Below are 17568 nucleotides of genomic sequence, written 5' to 3' on the forward strand. Positions count from 1 at the left end.
TAAGGCGGGAACGCGCAGGTGACGCGCAACCTGCAAAGCGTCCTTTTGGTTTCCAAGGGAACACTGGAACGGATAGAAGGCAGACGGGCAGGAATTCGATTCTTCGTATGGATATCAGACAATATTTTTAACTTTTGAATAATATATTTTGCATAATTCGAGACTTACCGATATACCCTGAACTAATACGTTGCTTTATTGGTAAGCAATGCATTGTTTTTTTTATACTATGTTTTAAGTGTTTGTCAGCACCTGAGGGGGAGTTTAACAAAAGACTGCTTGACTGATTGTGCTAAATGTAACTTTATATTCTACCGCCATTTTCCGAAGAATGAGCACATTGAGCAGCATTGTTGAGCACCATGTGGCTTCATGAGCAGTCTGCTTTATTTACCCTTTAGAAATAAAAGTCGTTTTCTATTCAGGAAGATTTTATGTATCCACCTGTGCAATGCCTTTTTGCTGCTGTAGCTGTTTGAATCTGCTAGTATAGCCAGCGAAATCATTCATGCAAAACCAGAAGAAAAAGGGGGAGGACTTTGTTCAGACTTTTCTTAATCTTTAACTTGATGTATGTTTTTATATTCTTACCAAATGAATGACCCTGGTGCAGGGCAGAGAGTAGACTGACTCACAACATGTAGCCACTAATTAATTCAGTAAGACCACCTGATCTGGTCTACCAACGCTGTTATAAATTAGGTTTACTTGTGTTTTTCAAATTGTGGAACTACATTGCTGTTAACTTGAGCTACATGTTTCGCTATGCCTTTGAAATGTTTGACTGCTCTGCTTTGCCCAACAGATCATCTATTGAATGAGTGTTTAAGAAGTCTGCTGGGAGAGAGATGGAGAGTGACACTCACACACTGCCACCCCTTCCTACATCTCTTTATCCCACCACTCTCTACCAGTCCCCGCCTTTCTCCTCTCTTCTGCAGACTTCTTCCACTGTCCATGTTTCACTCCCTCTGTCTCCTCTGTCGATTCCACCATGCCCTACTTGGCTTTCCCCCACTGCCCCAGTTTCCATTCACCTCAAGACTGAATCTCTCTCCCCTCTTTTAGACTCCCTGTCCCCCCCTCAGTTCCTTGACGGACAAAACTTACACTGCCTCAACTCTTCAACCACATCTGACCAAGATGACTTGACCTGCCTCAACTGGTTACATCAAAGAGGCAATTTGCTTCCCCTGCAGCCCTTGCCCAAAACAACACCACTGCCCCAGCTGGAGCCCCAGGATCCCATACCTACCCAACACCACCTTTCCTCCCCATCCAAGCCCCCTTATTCCTTCAGCAGTCTAATCTTCATGGCGATAGAATACTCACCAGACAAGAGGCTCCCAGTGAAGGGTATCTATGACTGGATATTGAACAGCTTCCCCTACTACAGAGCAGCACCTGGGGGGTGGAGAAACTCTGTTCGGCACAACCTGTCTCTGAGTAAGAGCTTCTGTCGGATTCACAGGGACAAGAACCAGGTGAGATGTGTTCACTCGTCTTCAATGTGCCAATTGCATTAAGTTTCGCTGTTTGTTTGAAATAATGGTGTTTTGTGATATCGAAGATTGCGTATGATGTGTTTTTTCAGTCTGTGGGGAAGGGCTCACTGTGGTGCGTGTGTCCAGAATATCGATCCGCTCTTCTGGAGGTGCTTAGGAAGACCCAGTATTACCATAGCACTAACAGCAACTTACTAAACAACCCTGCATTGTGAGTATGAACAAACAGTTAACTGCAGTTTAGTTCACAGTGCCAAATCTCACAAATCCTTCTGTGACTACCACATATTTTTGCCCAAATTCTTGTTGTTTAACGCATGTGGGTTAATGATTTGTCTTACAATAGCAGGCTTATCACAGCCCAGTCAAAACCTTACCAGTAGTCCAACTAACTGTATTTGTCTTCCCACTCTGTCCTGTGCAGGTTGGAGGGAGCTGATTATGGAGTATCTATGGTGTGTGACACTGTGGCGATCTCAGGTTAGCCCAGGCTATCACTAAGCATGTCAGCCTCCTAGATCTTGATACCCACACTAAAGTTTGTGGGCAAACTATAAAGCCCCAGACAGTATTGTAGTGCCTCTCACAAATGTATTTTTGGAGATGTCGGTTCCCTCATAATGTTTAGTCATAGTTTAATTGAGGAACAACTGATCTATCTTTTACACCTTAATTCACCTGCTGAATTTTTTTTCTACCTCTTTACTCTGCATGTTGCATGGTTGGTGGGTTTGTGTGCTGTTGTCTTGGCAACAACCTTCTATTACCTTGACAACCTATAGCCACAGCTACACGATGGCTCCGCCATTTGTCACTCTCTCTTTTAGTGCAGTAACTCCCTACATTCCACTCAGAGAGGGATCGTTTACATGGTATGCACTGTAATGCATGGCTTTTCTATCTCTTTTAAAGCTTTTACATAAATTGCTCTACTCTACTGTATGGGACACTATTATAAAACATTTGCACATCAACAATGTATGCTGATACCTATAATGGATGTTGACATGCCACATTTTTCAATGTACAGTACAAAAACAAATGATGGTCTCTTGTCACACAGATTCCCTTTTTCAAACCCTTCTCCTCTCCTCCCCCTCTCCCCCAGCCTTGACCTCAGACAACCCACCTCTCTCCTCAAATCCACCTTGCCCTCTGACCCCTGACCACGAGGAGCTTGTCAATATGGAGGCAGTGGAATATGAGGAAGAGGTTGGTGAGGAGATGGAGAAAGACCCCCTGTCAGACAGCGGCTACATAGAGTTCCATTACTACCAGTATCATCAGTATCTGGTCCTGCCCGGGGACACTGAACTAGATCTGGAGACGGTAGAGATCCTGCAGCTGGATGCTGAGGCCCAAGAGGCTGCTGGGTCACTTCTGGACCTGGCAGGGGGTGGACATTAGACTGATCTACAGATAATGACATGCAGTGGGGTCTAAACAAATTGACCAATAGACTGGCCTACACTGTGATGCAAGGAGATTATGTGCAACCTGAGTGATAGAAATTGACAATTCGCTGCTGTGTGTTGACACTGCCTGAGATTTGATTTGCTGTCATGAAGTGATATAGCTACTATGATTGCAAATCCAAGCCACCCTACCTGATGCACTGAAACACATTAAGTCACTCACCACATTAATTGACATAAACCAAATCTTGGCATATGCTTTTGGTACAAATGAGGGAGAAAAAAGATTGATGCTGTACCGATATGATGATACGAAGAATCAAGACCGCTGTATTTTGATGGAATACTTCCGATGAATGATAACATGAGAAATCTACTGCCAGTTAATCCACTCTCAGATTCAGGGGACAAAGAAAGTTATGTTTAATCCTCCTGAATCTTTGTCTGTTCATGATTAACATATTTTTTTTATGTTTTAGATTTTATAATCTCTTTACCAGGGGCAGCATTTATTAAACACGTGTTCTTGCGGAGAATATATTTTGTAGGCTGTCTGATTTGTTTGTTTAGAAAGAAACCTTAGACTTCTCAATCCATCTATTTTTCACTTCTCAATTTAACAATAAAGCACAAAACTCTTTTAAAATATAGGACTGGTAATTTTATGTGTCCCAAACCATTTTATCATGTAAACCTTTTTCAAATACTCAGACAATGACAGGATTCAATGGGCAGACGCCATCTAGTGGGGGGAATTGACTTGCTATAACAAAGTATTAACATTTGTATTTGGGTACCCATCTAGGGATTATGTCAAAACACAAAATGTACTTGATAAAATCAATAATCCAGGTCATCTGTAGATTATGGCGGTGTATTAAGTATTTTTTTAGGATCCCCATTAGCTCCAAAGACTGACTATACTACAATAACAATTCACATTGTAGACAAATGTTTTGCCCTATGTAAAAAAATATATATATATATATATATTTACACTACCGGTCAAAAGTTTTAGAACACCTACTCATTCCAGGGTTTTTATTTATTTTTACTATTTTCCACATTGTAGACTAATAGTGAAGACAACAAAACTATGAAATAACACATATGGAATCATGTACAGTGCCTTGCGAAAGTATTCGGCCCCCTTGAACTTTGCGACCTTTTGCCACATTTCAGGCTTCAAACATAAAGATATAAAACTGTATTTTTTTGTGAAGAATCAACAACAAGTGGGACACAATCATGAAGTGGAACGACATTTATTGGATATTTCAAACTTTTTTAGCAAATCAAAAACTGAAAAATTGGGCGTGCAAAATTATTCAGCCCCTTTACTTTCAGTGCAGCAAACTCTCTCCAGAAGTTCAGTGAGGATCATGTCTTAAAGTAATGATGGACTGTCGTTTATCTTTGCTTATTTGAGCTTTTCTTGTCATAATATGGACTTGGTCTTTTACCAAACAGGGCTATCTTCTGTATACCACATCTACCCTGTCACAACACAACTAATTGGCTCAAACGCATTAAGAAGGAAAGAAATCCCACAAATGAACTTTTAACAAGGCACACCTGTTAATTGAAATGCATTCCAGGTGACTACCTCATGAAGCTGGTTGAGAGAATGCCAAGAGTGTGCAAAGCTGTCATCAAGGCAAAGGGTGGCTATTTGAAGAGTCTCAAATATAAAATATATATATTTTTTGCACTTTTTTTGGTTACTACATGATTCCATATGTGTTATTTCATAGATTTGATGTCTTAACTATTATTCTACAATGTAGAAAATAGAAAAAATAAAGAAAAACCCTGGAATGAATAGGTGTTCTAAAACTTTTGACCAATAGTGTATATTTAGATTTGTCTGTCAGTAAGTTTAGAGAGCAAGTGTACAAAATGAAATTATAATGTGCTAAACCCATTCATGTCCGTTATGGACATAAATGCGTTTAGCACATACTGTAGATTCCGCATTAGTAGCACTCCATTAAAATCTACCTTAGCCATCAGCACAAGGGTAAGCATGACCGCCTGAAGGATCTTTGTAAATGTAGTTCTATTACTTCATGGCATTGACAAAACCACAAGCCCTACAGGTCAATTCGACTGCGGACGCGGAAGTGAATGAATTCGTAGTTTGAAAAAGTTTTCATGACAGCAGTATTGTTAATTTTCTGACTCATTGCTTGTGCCTGTGAATTCCTCATTCGGGATACCAAAGGTAAAACAGTGCTTTATCTAATAATTTTCGACTATTTGGTGAACAGTAAACCGTCGTTTAAAATGGTTAGAAATTAATTTCTGTAAGCTTAGAAAGCTTGGCTAGCTAACAAGCGTACTGTAACGTTAGCTAGTTAAGTTCAGTGTGCGGTACATTAAATTTCTTTATACTAACAGCTATCTGAAATATTGTAGTGTGCCCTGTGTACTAGATATAATTATATTAGCAATATGTTTTCTAACTAATTCTCCAACTTGCTATGGTATGATAGGGCTACACGGTTGTCTGTAAAAATAGTGAATTCTGTTGCTGGGCCTTTTTATTTCTAGGTAACGTTAACTAGTTACACAGTTGAAAACCTGTTTTCAGTCATGCATTCCTTATGTTACTTAGTCTGTGACTCTGCCTATCTGACTGTCATGGTAGAGAAAATCATGGCATGTCACTTAATTTGCTTTTTGGCACCACATCTTCAGATCACCTGTCATTGCTGTTGGCTATGTTGCCTGTAACACTTTTACATGGTGTTTTGAGGACAGTCATTTTATTCTGATTTGAACATGTATAGCAAGGTGTACGATTGATATAGTCTCTAGCTAGAGTATGTTTAATGTTAGGTGATATTGGCCTGGTTGACTTTTCCCCCTTTAGGTCATTTTAACTTTTTATTTCACCTTTATTTAACCAGGTAGGCTAGTTGAGAACAAGTTCTCATTTACAACTGCGACCTGGCCAAGATGAAGCAAAGAGGTTCAACACATACAACAACACAGAGTTACACATGGAATAAAACATACAGTCGGAAAAAAAGTCTATATACAGTGTAGAGGTCGACCGATTATGATTTTTCAACACAGATTATTGGAGGACCAAGAAAAGCCGATAAGATTAATCGGCCCATATTTTTTGTTGTTGTAATAATGACAATTAAAACAATACTGAATGAACACTTATTTTAACTTAATATAATACATCAATCAAATCAATTTAGCCTCAAATAAATAATGAAACATGATCAATTTGGTTTACATAATGCAAAAACAAAGTGTTGGAGACGAAAGTAAAAGTGCAATACGTGCCATGTAAGAAAGCTAACGTTTAAGTTCCTTGCTCAGAACATGAGAACATATCAAATCTGGTGGTTCCTTTTAAATTGAGTCTTCAATATTCCCAGGTAAGAAGTTTTTATAGGAATTATTACAAGACTATTTCTCTCTATACCATTTGTATTTCATATACCTTTGACTATTGGATGTTCTTATAGGCACTTTAGTATTGCCAGTGTAACAGTATAGCTTCCGTCCCTCTCCTCGCCCCTAACTGGGCTCGAACCAGGAACACATCGACAACAGCCACCCACGAAGCAGCGTTACCCATGCAGAGCAAGGGGAATAACTACTCCAAGTCTCAGAGCGAGTGACGTTTGAAACGCCAATAGTGCGCACCCCGCTAACTAGCTAGCCATTTCACATCGGTTACACCAGCCTAATCTCGGGAGTTGATGGGCTTGAAGTCATAAACAGCGCAATGCTTGAAGCACAGCAAAGAGCTGCTGGCAAAATGCACAAAAGTGCTGTTTGAGTGAATGCTTACGAGCCTGCTGGTGCCTACCATCGCTCAGTCAGATACTTAGATACTTGTATGCTCAGTCAGATTATATGCAACACAGGACATGCTAGATAATACCTAGTAATATCATCAACCATGGGTATTTTTTTTTTTTACCTTTTATTTAACTAGGCAAGTCATTTAAGAACAAATTCTTATTTTCAATGACGGCCTAGGAACAGTGGGTTAACTGCCTGTTCAGGGGCAGAACGACAGATTTGTACCTTGTCAGCTCGGGGATTTGAACTTGCAACCTTTCGGTTACTAGTCCAATGCTCTAACCACTAGGCTACCCTAGTTAACTAGTGATTATGATTGATTGTTTTTTATATTAGGGAGAGGCATGCGTAGCCGAGTGATCTTAGGGGTCCCGTGAGTAGTGAGACTGGCTGGAGACACGGCTGGCTGGAGACACTAGCAAGCTAGCAGAAGGGCCTAAGACGGATGTTGCGACGGAGGAAGTCTGTTATAGCCTCCTCATGCGGAGCCTCCTCGTCAGTTGTGATGGATTAGTAGGGTTCCGTGTGGTAAAGGGGTCAAGTCCAATTGACAAAATAGGTTTTGTGGCCCAATAAATTCGGGCAACAGTCCGATATGCTCTAGACAGCTAGCGGGCCACGGCTAGCAGATCGACATTCAGCGGACGTCGCAACGGAGGGGCCAGTTGAATAACCCCCTCGGGCAGATTAAGTCTGTAGTCCAGTCGTGGAGAATCGGCGGGGCTTCGTACCGGCAGTAAAAGGTGTCCAGGTATAGGTATTGTAGCCCAAGAGTGGCTGATGGACCTCTTCAGCTAGCCGGGAGATGGGCCTACCATGGGCTAGCTCCAGGCTAGTTGGTGCTTGCTTCGGGACAGAGACATTAGCCAGGAGTAGACACTTGGATTGCAGCTAACTAGCTGCGATGATCCATGTGAAAAGGTTCAGAGCTTGCGGTGTGAATCCGGGGATATGGAGAGAAAATAGGTCCGGTATGCTCTGGTTTGAATCGCGTTGTGCAAATTGGCGAGAGTTTTCCGAGCTAAAGTTTAGCTGATGACCGCTAGCAGTGGTTAGCTGACTACTAGCTAGTAGTTGGGGATTCCGATTCAGAAGTAAAGAAAAATACTTTAGAAAAAAGCAGATCCACACCACATTGGGTGAGGTGGGTTGCAGGAGATTATTTTGAAGTTGAGGTTTAGAATGATTTTTTTTTAAAGATATGCGAAGGAAAAAGAATATAAAATAAATATACATGGGGACACGACAAAGACGTCTGACTGCTACGCCATCTTAGTTATACAATAATGGTTCCCATCTTGCCGTGGGCATGGGCGACTACTAGCAATGCAACAAAGAGCCTCATTGAGAGGGTTAAAGGAATCTGCAGGGATGTGGAGCATGCACTAGCCGGCAGCTGGGTTGATGCATCACACATTACCTTAGACACAGTCCTGCACAGAGCCCAACATTGTCTAATCATGAAAGCTTATCTGTGTATAAACTATGAATCATTTCTCACTGGGCACTGGGTTCTCCTCAGAAAAAACTAAACATTTCAACGTTACTGTGCTTTTTATAGGCCTCAGTTTGAGCTTGAATTGTTTATACAGGGATTATGTAATGGGTAGCCTGACGACACACTCAATTCTTCAGATGCTCTGTCGTTTGCTACATACTTTAGTCTGAGACTGCCGTCATTGAAGTCGTTTATGGTGAGGGGTGTTGTGGGAAAGTCATCAGTGATTGGATCGTCTCTAACCAGAGTATCAAAGCCAATGACGAGCCCATCGGTTTCTGGACCCATCAGACAGCCCCGAAAATGTGTTTGCGTTCTGTGAAGGGTCGGTGATGTACTCGGATCAAGAATTGGCAGATTCGAATATGCTGAGCCGAGGGGCATCGGTCTATGGTCCGTGCGGGAACGGGCAAAAGCGATGAGGGAGGAGCAGCAATCTCCACCGCTCAGTCATGTTGTCAACAAGGCAGCATGGTCCAGAAACGTACATCTCTTTTCCATAAAATATGTTTGAATTTTCAATCGCTTTCGCATGTGAAACATAGAATCCTACTTCTTACTCCACGTGCTTAATTACGTCACTTTCGTTTTGAGCCGACTTCGCTGTGGGCTTTGAACAGGGCACCTGGCTCACGCCCGGGAGGTAGCCCAGTTCCAAAACTAATGCAATTAACTTTAACCTGGTGCAAAACACACCTACCTGGGCGCCCGGACCAGTTTAATCGAATCCCTTCACTCATTCCTGGGAAGAAACAAATGTCTGTAGTAGAGGTCGACCGATTATGATTTTTTTCAACGCTGATACCGATTATTGGAAGATCAAAAAATAAGCTGATACAGATTAATCGGCCGATTTAAATTGTTATTAATATTTTTTTTTATGTATTTGTAATAATGACAATTACAACAATACTGAATGAACACTTATTTTAACTTAATATAATACATCAATAAAATCAATTTAGCCTCAAGTAGATAATGATACATGTTTAATTTGGTTTAAATAATGCAAAAACAGTGTTGAAGAAGAACGTAAAAGTGCAATATATGCTATGTAAGAAAGCTAACGTTTAAGTTCCTTGCTCAGAACATGAGAACATATGAAAGCTGGTGGTTCCTTTTAACATGAGTCTTCAATATTCCCAGGTAAGAAGTTTTAGGTTGTAGTTATTATAGGACTATTTCCCTCTACACCATTTGTATTTCATTAACCTTTGACTATTGGATGTTCTTATAGGCACTTTAATATTGCCAGTGTAACAGTATAACCTCCGTCCCTCTCCTCGCTCGAACCAGCAACACAACGACAACAGCATCGAAGCAGCGTTACCCATGCAGAGCAAGGGGAACATCCACTCCAAGGCTCAGAGCGAGTGAAGTTTGAAACGCACGCTATTAGCGCACAGCGCACGCTAAGTAGCCAGCATTTCACTTCGGTCACACCAGCCTCATCTCGGGAGTTGATAGGTTTGAAGTCATAAACAGCGCAATGCTTGACGCACAACAAAGAGCTGCTGGCAAAACGCACGAAAGTGCTGTTTGAATGAATGTTTACGCGCCTGCTTCTGCCTACCACCGCTCATTCAGATACTTAGATAGTTGTATGCTTGTATGCTCAGTCAGATTATATGCAACACAGGACACGCTAGAAAATATCTAGTAATATCATCAACCATGTGTAGTTAACTAGTGATTGTTTTTTATAAGATAAGTTTAATGCTAGCCAGCAACTTACCTTGGCTTACTGCATTTGCATAACAGGCAGTCTCCTTGTGGAGTGCAACGAGAGAGGCAGGTCGTTATTGCGTTGGACTAGTTAACTGTAAGGTTGCAAGATTGGATCCCCTGAGCTGACAGGTGAAAATCTGTCTTTCTGCCCCTGAACGAGGCAGTTAACCCACCGTTCCTAGGCCGTCATTGAAAATAAGAATGTGTTCTTAACTGACTTGCCTAGTTAAATAAAGATTAAATAAAGGTGTAAAAAAAAAAAATACCGATTTCCGATTGTTATGAACTTGAAATCGCCCCTAATTAATCAGCCATTCCGATTAATCGGTCGACCTCTAGTCTGTAGGCGTAGCGTTTAGTCGGAGCAAGGAGTATGGATAGCCAGGCAATGTAATGGGAAGGAAGTCGCCAAAGTTGTAACACCGATTAGTTATACAGTATTATCAGTTATGATAATGGCTTGATGTGAGGCAGGCCTAAATCTAACCTACTCTAACATGAAACATTTCACGTCTCAGATTTGCACCATTATTAATGTCAAAATCTTGTGTGTCGGCCTCCCGGGTGGCGCAGTGGTCTAGGGCACTGCATCGCAGTGCTAGCTGTGCCACCAGAGACTCTTGTGTTTGAGCCCAGGCTCTGTTGCAGCCGGCCGCGACCGGGAGGTCCATGGGGCGACGCACAATTGGCTTAGCGTCGTCCGGGTTAGGGAGGGTTTGTCCGGTAGGGATATCCTTGTCTCATCGCGGGCCAGGCGCAGTGCACGCTAACCAGGTCGCCAGGTGCACAGTGTTTCCTCTGACACATTGGTGCGGCTGGCTTCCGGGTTGGATGCGCGCTGTGTTAAGAAGCAGTGCAGCTTGGTTGGGTTGTGTTTCGGAGGACATGGTTTCGACCTTCGTCTCTCCCAAGCCTGTACGGGAGTTGTAGCGATGAGACAAGATAGTAACTGCTAACAATTGGATACCACAAAAAATAATTGGATACCACGAAAAAGGGGTCAAATTAAAAATTAAAAAAATTAAAAACATCTTGTCTGTCTCTTCACCCACAGGGAACGATGGGGAGTGAGCCAGGCCCGGTCCAGATTGTGACAGTTTGCAAGGAGGATCACTCCTTTGCCTTGGACACAGAGGCTCTGGGACGGGTTCTGTTGGCACCGGAGGTCCGGGACAAACATGTGGTGGTGCTCTCAGTGGCTGGGGCCTTCCGGAAAGGCAAGAGCTTCATTCTGGACTTCATGCTCCGCTACATGTACAGGAAGGTCAGTGTTTCTGAAATTAGAACATACACACCCATGGTCCTAAGCTTCGTTCAAAGTTCAATATTTCATTGGTTTTATATCACATCCAGGTAACTGTATGTATGTGAGATGTGTGTTATACCTGTGCTCCTTGTACCCTCCATGCCTGTTAGACTGTCTGTTACTATCTGATGGCTCTATATTCCTGCAGACATACAGTTAATGCCAAAATAAAGGAAACACTGGAGTAAATGAGGAATACAAAGTATATTGAAAGCAGGTGCTTCCACACGGGTGTGGTTCCTGAGTTAATTAAGCAATTAATATCCCATCATGCTTCGGGTAATGTCTAAAAAGGCTTTGCAGGCCATTATTTTGGCTACCATGGCTATGTCCCCATAGGTTGACAATGCCCCCATACACAGGGCACGAGTGTTCATTGAATGGTTTGATGAGCATGAAAACGATGTAAACCATATGCCCTAGGCCGTCTCGGTCACCAGATCTCAACCCAATTGAACACTTATGGGAGATTCTGGAGCGGCACCTGAGACTGGGTTTTCCACCACCAACAAAACACCAAATTATGGAATTGTCTTGTGGAAGATTAGTGTTGCATTGTCCCTCCAATAGAGTTCCAGACACTTGTAGAATCTATGTCAAGCTGCATTGAATCAGTTCTGGCTCGTTGTGGCCCAATGCCCTTTTAAGACACTTTATGTTGGTGTTTCCTTTATTTACAGTTACCTGTATCTCTCCTTGTGACCTGAATTGTTTCATGATGTCAGACTTATTCCCAGGGCTGCTGCCAAGTCAGACCAGTTAGTAATGTGTAGTGGCGTCTGTTCCTCCAGAAGCATGGTGAGGAATGGCTGGGCCAGGACGATGAGCCCCTGACTGGGTTCAAATGGAGGGGGGGCTCAGAGCCAGAGACCACCGGCATCCAGCTGTGGAGTGAGGTCTTCCTGGTGGAGAAGAGTGATGGAACAGAGGTACTGACTCCATCATTCTAAACAATGCGCTTAGAAATGATTCTGCCATTGTGCTAGAAAGTTGTTTGGGCACTGGAACTGAAAAGTGTGCAAAGTGTAATGTTTATGTTGGTGTTATGTATTTGATTGATTGATGGTTGGATTGATTTCTGCCTTCTAAGGTGGCAGTATTACTGATGGACACCCAGGGTGCATTTGATAACCAGTCAACCGTGAAGGATTGTGCCACAATCTTTGCCCTCAGCACCATGACCAGCTCAATACAGGTGATCTGCTGTGCACTCATGTTATTCGTTATAATTGATGTCAATGTTTGTAATATGGTTGTGATTGTTTGTGTCTCTCTTCCAGATCTACAACCTCTCACAGAACATTCAGGAAGATGATCTGCAGCAGTTGCAGGTCAGTCTTCCTCAGCAGCAGCATGTGTGCCTGGCTAAAGCGACACTCTGGCTGACTCCAGTCTGTGGAGGCGCTTTGATGTTGTTGGCATGATGCGTCGATTATGAAGGGGACTACTTTTACAGTGGTTGGTTCTTTGTCTCTCTCGCTGAAACCCACACACTGGGCGCTAAAACAACTTTTAACATTGGACAACAGGGAATCCAGACCAACAGTGTGTGCCTTGTTATCAAATTATATTTGTCACATACACATGTTTAGCAGATGCTATTGCAGGTGTAGTGAAATAATTGTGAGTATTTAGGAGCTCGAAGCAGAGCTGCCCTATCTGTCGCCGACATCTTGCTGCGTGGTCTGGTGTTGGCCAGGCTAGCAACATGTTCCACAGCTGGATCTTATAAAGAAGCTATCCTTTTTCCTTTCTGTGCCCCCAAATCTTTAGATGTACTGGTAAAGTAACCCGGTTGTTTGCTAGTTAATGAGGTAACATGACTGAACAAGATGTACTGGTAAAGTAACCATATTGTTAGCTAGCTAGCTAATTAGTTAACATGACTAAACCAGGTGTAAACAAATGCCTGTGACATGGTTTATGAACAGGGTCTAAAAACAAATGTTTTGGTCCACCAGCCACGTTGGCAGGTAAATGTCCACAACAATGCTTAAATCACATCAGGATAACACTTTTGGTGTTTGGAGGGTATCGTTGCCCTTTTTAAGTTCAATTGTGCACCTCAAGAGACTGGTGTTTGGCTGGCAGTGTTTCTGTACATCTGCAAAAGCAGAGTTTGTATACCAAAAGACCACCTAACTGATACAAATCATCACGATATCGTATCATTTTGCCAGATAAGCCTACTTTGCAGTTAACATTTAATTTATAACGTTTTATGGGAAAGCATTTAGAAACAACTGTTTCGACATCACTAACTGGCTACACAAAGTGTAGGCACAGGCATTCTCACTTCAGAAAGTTGCAAGAAGTACAAATCACTGCATTTTTTTTTTTTACTTCACTGTAGTAAAATAATATATCATTTCAACAATTTTTTTTTTTTTTGGACCTTTATTTAACTAGGCAAGTCAGTTAAGAACAAATTCTTATTTTCAATGACGGCCTAGGAACAGTAGGTTAACTGCCTGTTCAGGGGCAGAACGACAGATTTGTACCTTGTCAGCTCGGGGGTTTGAACTTGCAACCTTCCAGTTACTAGTCCAATGCTCTAACCACTAGGCTACCCTGCCGCCGCCACATAATTTACAGTATCTGTTTCTAATAGCAATTGCAGTACCTCAAGTTAATTTAGCCATTTTTATATATACTTTTTTTTTTCTTCTTGTGCATAATTAATTACACCCTGTGTGTTCTGTCTTCCTCCAGCTATTCACAGAGTATGGTCGCCTCGCCATGGATGAAATCTATCTGAAGCCCTTTCAGGCATGTGAACCAAAAGTCTTGTAAATATCAAGAAAATGTTCATTAATCATTTAGGATCTAGACCAATTATCTTGAAGTGCATTTTGACCTTACTCGCAGGCACTTTTTATGGTATAATGTTTTCTAACTTAAAGTGCCTTGTTTTTACCATACCGTGGTCTCTTTCTATTCTCCCTTTTTCCCACAGTCTCTGATGTTCCTAATCAGGGATTGGAGCTTTCCCTATGAGTATAAATATGGGCTCAGCGGAGGCAGAGAGTTCCTGGATAAACGTCTACAGGTACTAGTCCCTTTTCAGGGTACAAATTTAAGTGCTTTTTGTTGCTTTGCACTGTGTAAGATACAATAGTAAATTCAACCAGGTTCAGTTATGCATTGGTGATGGTAACCAGTATGTGTGATGTTGTGCAGGTGAAGGAGACCCAGCATGAGGAACTACAGACAGTGAGGGAACACATTCATTCCTGCTTCACCTCCATCAACTGTTTCCTGCTACCACATCCTGGGTTGAAGGTGGCCACCAGCCCCGCTTTCAAAGGCCAGCTTAGTGGTATGGCTGCCCCCTTGTTCATCTTGTTAATCCATCTAATGATAACCAATTAACTTGATCTGATTCAACCCTGTGTCTCAGATGTGGCTCCCGAGTTTAAAAAGGAGCTTCGCAACCTCATCGCCACACTGCTGCACCCTAACTGCCTGGCTGAGAAAGAGATCAACGGCAACAAAGTCACCTGCAGGGGCCTGCTGGAGTTCTTCAAGGTGAGACTGCGTTCAGCCCTCTGAGGTTCTTGCCAGGTTTGTATCATTATGTCATGTTTGACAGTGTAATGTTTGTGATTACAGGCATACATCAAGATCTACCAAGGTGAAGACTTGCCACACCCGAAGTCTATGCTGCAGGTACACACCCATTAACCACTTAGGTTTTCCACTTTGAGAGTAAAGTAATATTCCACTGTATTGCTCAACAGAGGAATATAATGCTAATATTGAGGATGTTCATAAGTCTTGAGGTGTTCTTGAATGTCACTAGTCCACTGCCATTAAATGTCTCTCTCACAAGGCCACAGCAGAGGCCAACAACTTGGCAGCCGTGGCAGGAGCCAAAGACCAGTATTACAAGAACATGGAGAAGGTGGGTTTCTAATGGTAACAAAGAAAGTGTATTTTTTTCTGATAGAACAATTCCTCTTAACACTCATAAGATCTCACCTTGCATTCTCTTTTCCTCTCTCCCGCTTTTGTCCTGAAGGTTTGTGGGGGAGACCTTCCCTATGTGGCTCCTGCCTCTCTGGAGGAGAAGCACCACTTCTTCCTCCAGGAGTCCCTCCATGTCTTCTCCTCCACCAAGAAGATGGGAGGGCAGGAGTTCTGCGACCGCTACCGAGACCAGCTTGAGGCCGAGCTGGTAGAACTGTGGCAGTCTTTCAGCAAGCACAATGAGGTAAGAGTCACACCAGATACATTTTTGTCAGTAAAAACATTGTATTTTCCATTTTAAATTCACTGATGATAAATTCAAGGTAGAATTATTTAAATCAACAGATCAACATTATAATTAATAGGATTTTATTTTATTTCTCTTTGAAAGTCAAAGAATGTCTTCAGTGCTTTCCGGACGCCCGCAGTGCTTTTTGTCCTTGTGTGCTTCCTGTACGTGCTGTCAGGGCTGTTGCTCTTCATCGGCCTGGCTACAATTGCTTTGATATGTGACTGTGTCTTGGGCCTGGCCATGGTCGCCATGCTCACCTGGAGCTTCATACGCTATTCGGGAAAATACCGGGGGCTGGGGGGAGCCATCGACCAGACAGCAGATGTCATACTGCAGCAGGTGAACACATCTCTATCTTCTGAATTGTGTGTGTGGGCCGATCACATTTGGTATACAGAGTTTACAGTTGGACTGTAAAAAAACTAAGCATAGTTATTATTTGTAAACTTTTGTAAGAATCAACATTTTCCCCCTTAGAAGTAGTTGTAACAAGTACCCCTGTTTAGAGTTTTTATTTAATGCAATTTAATCATGTCCTTTTTCTTTCAGGCCACTGTGGTATTGAACAAGTCGAGGCCAGCGGTGGCTGAGATGAGGAAATCCAGCTAGATGGCCTTGACCCTATTTATCTTAATGCAATACAACATGCACACAACACAAGCACACATCCCAGCACTAAAGCCTTACCATGCTACCCAATGGAACCAACATATGATTATAATGGCAGTGGGAGGTCAACATGATGCACATTCACCAGCATCTTTTCAATCGCACAATTTTACTCTACATACAAAGGTTATATCAGTGTCTATCTACATAAAGATTAGACTACAGTCTTACAGAGTATCAGGGGCAAGGTGCATTCTCAGACCCATGAGGTTGTTTATTCCCCTGGACCTGTTTTTAACATTGACTGACACTGCCATTCTCACACACTTCCCCTCATTTATATAGACAACCCAGTGATGTTTACGTAGAAACACTAGACCCAAGTATTGTATTATTGGACATGCCATGGATTTGAATGCATCATAATCTACGTATCCTTTGTGACCAATGCTTAGTAATAGGAGGCTGGCCAGGGTGGTTTTAAGTCATGTTAGACTTAAGCAGTGTATGCTCCTGATGCAATTTACCTATGCTATGCTGTGCTGTAATGGGGTATACCAGTTATACATGTAGCCAGATCTTTTTGACTTAATGCTGGTCTCTTTATACCGCTCTGTGGCCTTGTGCACATATCTTCCCATTCCCAGTTTTGCATTATGCACCTTATTTGCATCCCCTTTATCCATGTCAGAGATTCCTTGTACTGCTTTCTCTTCTTTCTTGATACCACGATTGGTGACTCTAAAACACAAGCCCACTTTAGAGGCAGTGCAAGTGCTGATGCATTCCACTTATCTTTTAATTTTTAGACTGCTTCACTGCTTGTAACTTGACCAAAATGTCGTACGGTTCTGAACTTGGAAGGTTGGTTAAGAGATGTTAGTTGTACTTACTTGAGAAATAAATGCTCCAAAGATGTTATATGTAAGATTTTTCAATACAGAGGATTGCTTGAAAGGTGATTGTGATCATTTTGAATTTCTGGGAACCGTTTTCTTTACTGTTTTGTGTGTAAGCAGGTGATGGGTATTGTGAGGCGGTTCAGTGACCTGTCAGCCAAAGAACTACTTATAAACATAGGGGTACATAGTTCTAGAAGTTCCATTGACTCTGACATTCCTTTTGCACATTCCATATCTATGTTCCATTCCATTGTTGAGGAGGCTACTATTGGAGGGATTTTTCCGCAATTACTATTGCACTCGCCCTCTATTGTACAATTACATTTGAACTCATTCCACAAATAAAAAATATATTACAGTAGATGCATGAAATGTATTTTTTTTTAAATTAATTTCTTCCTTTTTGTTTTAATCATCTTTTGCAATGGTATTTTGTTGGGCCTTGGTTACTGAAATGTTTTCATTTTTTAAGAAAAAGTCATGCTTAAGCCAAATAAAATGCATAAGACCTGT

The 17568-nt window shown here is 42.0% G+C and overlaps 2 protein-coding genes across 3 annotated transcripts; both read left to right on the forward strand.

The window, feature by feature from the left end:
* Positions 1-36: 36 nt before the first annotated feature.
* LOC109905163 (forkhead box protein N2) lies at positions 37-3568 on the forward strand. Of its 2 annotated transcripts, none has more exons than XM_031790103.1 (5): positions 37-201; positions 806-1484; positions 1595-1716; positions 1930-1985; positions 2569-3568. In XM_031790103.1, exons 2-5 carry the CDS (start codon positions 849-851, stop codon positions 2910-2912), a joined length of 1158 nt encoding a protein of 385 aa, XP_031645963.1. In that variant the 5' UTR covers positions 37-201; positions 806-848; the 3' UTR covers positions 2913-3568. The 2 variants fall into 2 exon arrangements, with proteins under 2 accessions (XP_031645963.1, XP_020357975.1); XM_020502386.2 differs by having other exon boundaries at positions 38-201; positions 2614-3568.
* Positions 3569-5013: 1445 nt separating this feature from the next.
* On the forward strand, positions 5014-17568 carry LOC109905165 (atlastin-3). Its single transcript, XM_020502393.2, has 14 exons — positions 5014-5144; positions 11032-11241; positions 12075-12212; positions 12374-12478; positions 12564-12614; positions 13996-14052; positions 14240-14332; positions 14464-14602; positions 14684-14811; positions 14896-14952; positions 15116-15187; positions 15305-15496; positions 15644-15883; positions 16094-17568. The coding sequence occupies exons 2-14, from the start codon at positions 11038-11040 to the stop codon at positions 16151-16153; spliced, it is 1536 nt and encodes a 511-aa protein (XP_020357982.1). The 5' UTR covers positions 5014-5144; positions 11032-11037; the 3' UTR covers positions 16154-17568.

This window comes from Oncorhynchus kisutch, linkage group LG15 (assembly GCF_002021735.2).
Source record: "Oncorhynchus kisutch isolate 150728-3 linkage group LG15, Okis_V2, whole genome shotgun sequence".
Classification (NCBI taxonomy): domain Eukaryota; kingdom Metazoa; phylum Chordata; class Actinopteri; order Salmoniformes; family Salmonidae; genus Oncorhynchus; species Oncorhynchus kisutch.